Source organism: Trypanosoma theileri (assembly GCF_002087225.1).
Source record: "Trypanosoma theileri isolate Edinburgh chromosome Unknown TM35_Tth_28_V1, whole genome shotgun sequence".
In the NCBI taxonomy this organism is placed as follows: Eukaryota; Euglenozoa; class Kinetoplastea; order Trypanosomatida; family Trypanosomatidae; genus Trypanosoma; species Trypanosoma theileri.
Genome location: NW_021639870.1, coordinates 170580 through 174090, shown reverse-complemented (window position 1 = coordinate 174090; position 3511 = coordinate 170580). Strand labels below are relative to the sequence as shown.

Sequence of the window (3511 nt, the reverse complement as noted above, 5' to 3'; positions counted from 1 at the left end):
ATATATATATATATATACTACTATGGTGAAAACTACAATCCCCCCATCATCAAACCCACTCCCTCAGGGTCATATTCTTCTTTTTTTCTCCCCCTTTTCTCACTATTCTCATACATATCGCCTATAAGAAACAATATATACACATCATTACTATTCTTCAGGATTGAAAAAAAAAAAAGAAAAAATAGACAACTTCTATACTACTTCTTACACCCTCCTCCTCCCTCAAAAAAAAAAAAGGAATAAGCGTATTACATTACACGAAAAATAAATAAATAAATAACTAAAAACAATACCTTCTACCACCCCAGTTAACCATACAAGCCCAAAAAAAAATCCCTCGTTATCAAAAAAAAAATAATAATAATAATAATAATAATAATAATAATAATAATAATAATAATAATAATAATAACTACAATAACTTGTCTTACTACATATAATATTATCTACCCTACTGAATATCAACTAAGGTACAAAATTGCGGTACCATTGCTCCAACACAGTTTCTAAGAAGAAGAGTTCAACATCAACTTGTACTGAATAAACCCTCATTTACAGAAAAAACAAAACAAAACAAAAAAAAAAACAGTTTATTCACTTACTTGCCTTTTTGTTTTTCTTCTTCTTCTACAACCATACAACCTAAATATATATATTGGACTTATTGATATTTCTTAGTTTTCACTTGTCATATGTCTCCATTCTGATTCATCCTGATATTGCATGGGAATCTTCCAACTTGTTTGTGCCCCATCACGTTTTACTAATGGTTTCCAATTCCAGAATCTTTCATATTTGGCATGTTTCTCACGAATCTCTGGCCGAATCCATTGATCTAGATAAATATCATCTTCTTCTAGTGTAGGAACATTTGGTTGACTCAGAACAATATTACGAAAATGTGACCATCCAGGTTCTGTACCCATAGCTCGATAACATCCCCAAAGTGTATACCATGAATAAAAAACCATTATACTCCATGCTAACCAAAATGTTGGTTTTGTAGACATGTTAAGTCGCATACCATACCTACTAGCCATTTCATCCATTGTACTTTCCCAAGATTCTTCTGTCATTCGAATACTTTCCTCACGTGTATACGGGTACTTTGGATCAAATATCTCTTTTGGGTACTCAAACCACTCAATATGTGGGCTAAAGTCCATTGGAAGAATTGGTTCATTATGTGGAACAGCTGGTGGCTGTGGTTGTTGCGGTCGACCTGTACTTGTGAGGTCTTTAGACTCTGTTGAGATATTTCTTCTGCTTAACAAGACTGCTATTTTAGCCACAGGAATACTACCAGAAACAACTCTTCTAAGCATCTATTGCAAGGTCCTTCCTTTAAGAAGAAATAGTTTCCCTCTCTCTCTCTCTCTCTATATATATATATATATATATATATTCCTTCTATTGTTATTTTTTTTGTGTGTGTGTATTTGAGTGAGTGAGTTGTTTTATGCGTGTACCTTCAACTGTAAATATGTTCCCCCTCTTAACAACTTCTACGAGACTAAAACAAGAAAGAAGGAAGAAAAGCAAAAAAAAAAAAAAAAAAAAAACAAATAAAATAAAGAGATGTTATTTCTAACATATGTAATGCTTCTCACTTTCAATCAAGCAGAACAAAAAAAGAGGAGCTTAAACAAAGAACAACAACAAGAGAAAAAACATCATCATAAAGAGCATCTCATTTTCTATAATAGAATCATCTAAAAAATCCGTAAAAAACGCCAAACAATTAATGAACACACTTATAAAAATAATACTCTGTTTATATATATCTAAGAATAATTGTATGCGCATTGATATGTACTGTGTATATTTATGTATGTATGCATGCATGTGTGTGTGTGTGTAGGCGAACGTTAAGCCGATGAAAGGAGAAGAAAGGAACCTTTTATTTTTGTACACCGTCAACTTTTCCCATTATCATAATCATCAACAACAACGTAAAAAAGAAAATGAAAAACCGAGTGACGAGACACACACACACAGATACACAGAGAGATAGATAGAGACAGTGATCACGCGAATGTTAGGGCATTCAATAGTCCCGTTACATCTCTCTTAAGGCATGCGGCGACCGCCACTTGTCTCAATGACTCCAATCTCTCAATAGCATCATAGTTTTGCTGAATGGCGGCCGCAAAAACAGTAGGACACGTCAAACATCTACTGCATAATGGTCCACTGCTGTGTGAGTCTGTTGATAAACACGGTTCACTGCCGTGTGGTACACTTGCAACGGTCGCCGCCGCCGCAGCTGCATTCTTTTGTTCTTCCAGTTCCTTCTTAACTTCATCCAACACACTCAAGAGAAGTGGAGCCGCTGCGGTACCCGTACAGGCGATATTCGACACTGGAGGAGTTACACCTTCTTCTTCCCCCACCTTCTCTGTCTGAAGCATCACAAGAGCGTCCACCCCTGCTGGTTTACACACCTGCGCCATACTCTCTTTATGTGAGGAACCAGTCAACGTACATTTTTGCTCACTTCCTTGTATCACTTCTGCTGCACTCAAACTCTTCCCACCATTTACAAGAGGAAACGTTTCTTCTTCACGCGGTCTCTTACATGGCGGGATGGAACGTGTCTCCAGTGACGCCTCCCTGTCCACATTTGCCTGGATACCATCTACTTCCGCTACTTCCTCATGACCAGAGTTAGAGGCACCGGAAAGAAATAGCTGGACTCTGGACTCCAGTTCACGCACTTCAAGTCTACGCTTGAAGGCCTCCGCACGGATCCAACGCCACATTTTCAGCTCTTCCACAAATGCCTTTCCTTCTATCCATGCGGATGCCGTCATGTTACCAACTGCGGATTGTGCAAAACGAGCAATACCCGTTTCCTTCTCATTCGAGTTATTATTACTCATAGAAGAACTCAGCGTATGTACCAGTGAGAGCACTCGCTTTGCATTAAGAAATCGTATTGTCGGCGTAGGATTTTTGCAGAATTGGATATCATGCAGTGAAACCGAGGTACCTTCTCTATTACCATCCTCATCACTTCCACTAAATATAGCATGTAAGAGCACGGCAACATCCTTTGACTCAACATCAGCAAAAGAACTGTAATTAACATGAAAAATATCTGTAAGCCATTTCAGAATGGCCGCACGAGCATATATATTGCTGTCCGTCTGCTCTGCCATTTTATTATTATTTATCCCTTAATGCTCTTACCTAGCTACTATTTAATTCAGAAGGTACCCACATGCACGCGTTTTAATGTATACAAATGAAGAAAGAAAAAAATAAAATTAAAAAAGTGACTAGTAAATAACCCCATATACAAAAAAAAGCAATACTCAACAGACCCAATCGAGGCACTACAATAGAAAAAAAAAGAGAACACAACAAAGAAATCACTCAAAATAACAAACAAACCGTAAAATTTTACGAAGAAAAATTCCTCTTGAGCACAGCAAAAATGTATTTAATTTCTTCATTTCCCTATTTTCCTTTTCACACGATCAAGACACACACACACACACACACA

At 37.0% G+C, this 3511-nt stretch overlaps 2 protein-coding genes across 2 annotated transcripts; both read right to left on the bottom strand.

Annotated features, from left to right (window-relative positions):
* Positions 1–677: 677 nt before the first annotated feature.
* TM35_000281610 (uncharacterized protein) lies at positions 678–1328 on the bottom strand (the record flags this gene model as incomplete). The annotated part of the gene is made up of 1 exon (XM_029028192.1): positions 678–1328. One exon carries the CDS (start codon positions 1326–1328, stop codon positions 678–680), a length of 651 nt encoding a protein of 216 aa, XP_028880511.1.
* Positions 1329–2030: 702 nt separating this feature from the next.
* TM35_000281600 (uncharacterized protein) lies at positions 2031–3164 on the bottom strand (the record flags this gene model as incomplete). Its single annotated transcript, XM_029028191.1, has 1 exon — positions 2031–3164. The coding sequence occupies one exon, from the start codon at positions 3162–3164 to the stop codon at positions 2031–2033; it is 1134 nt and encodes a 377-aa protein (XP_028880510.1).
* Between the last annotated feature and the right edge of the window lie 347 nt (positions 3165–3511).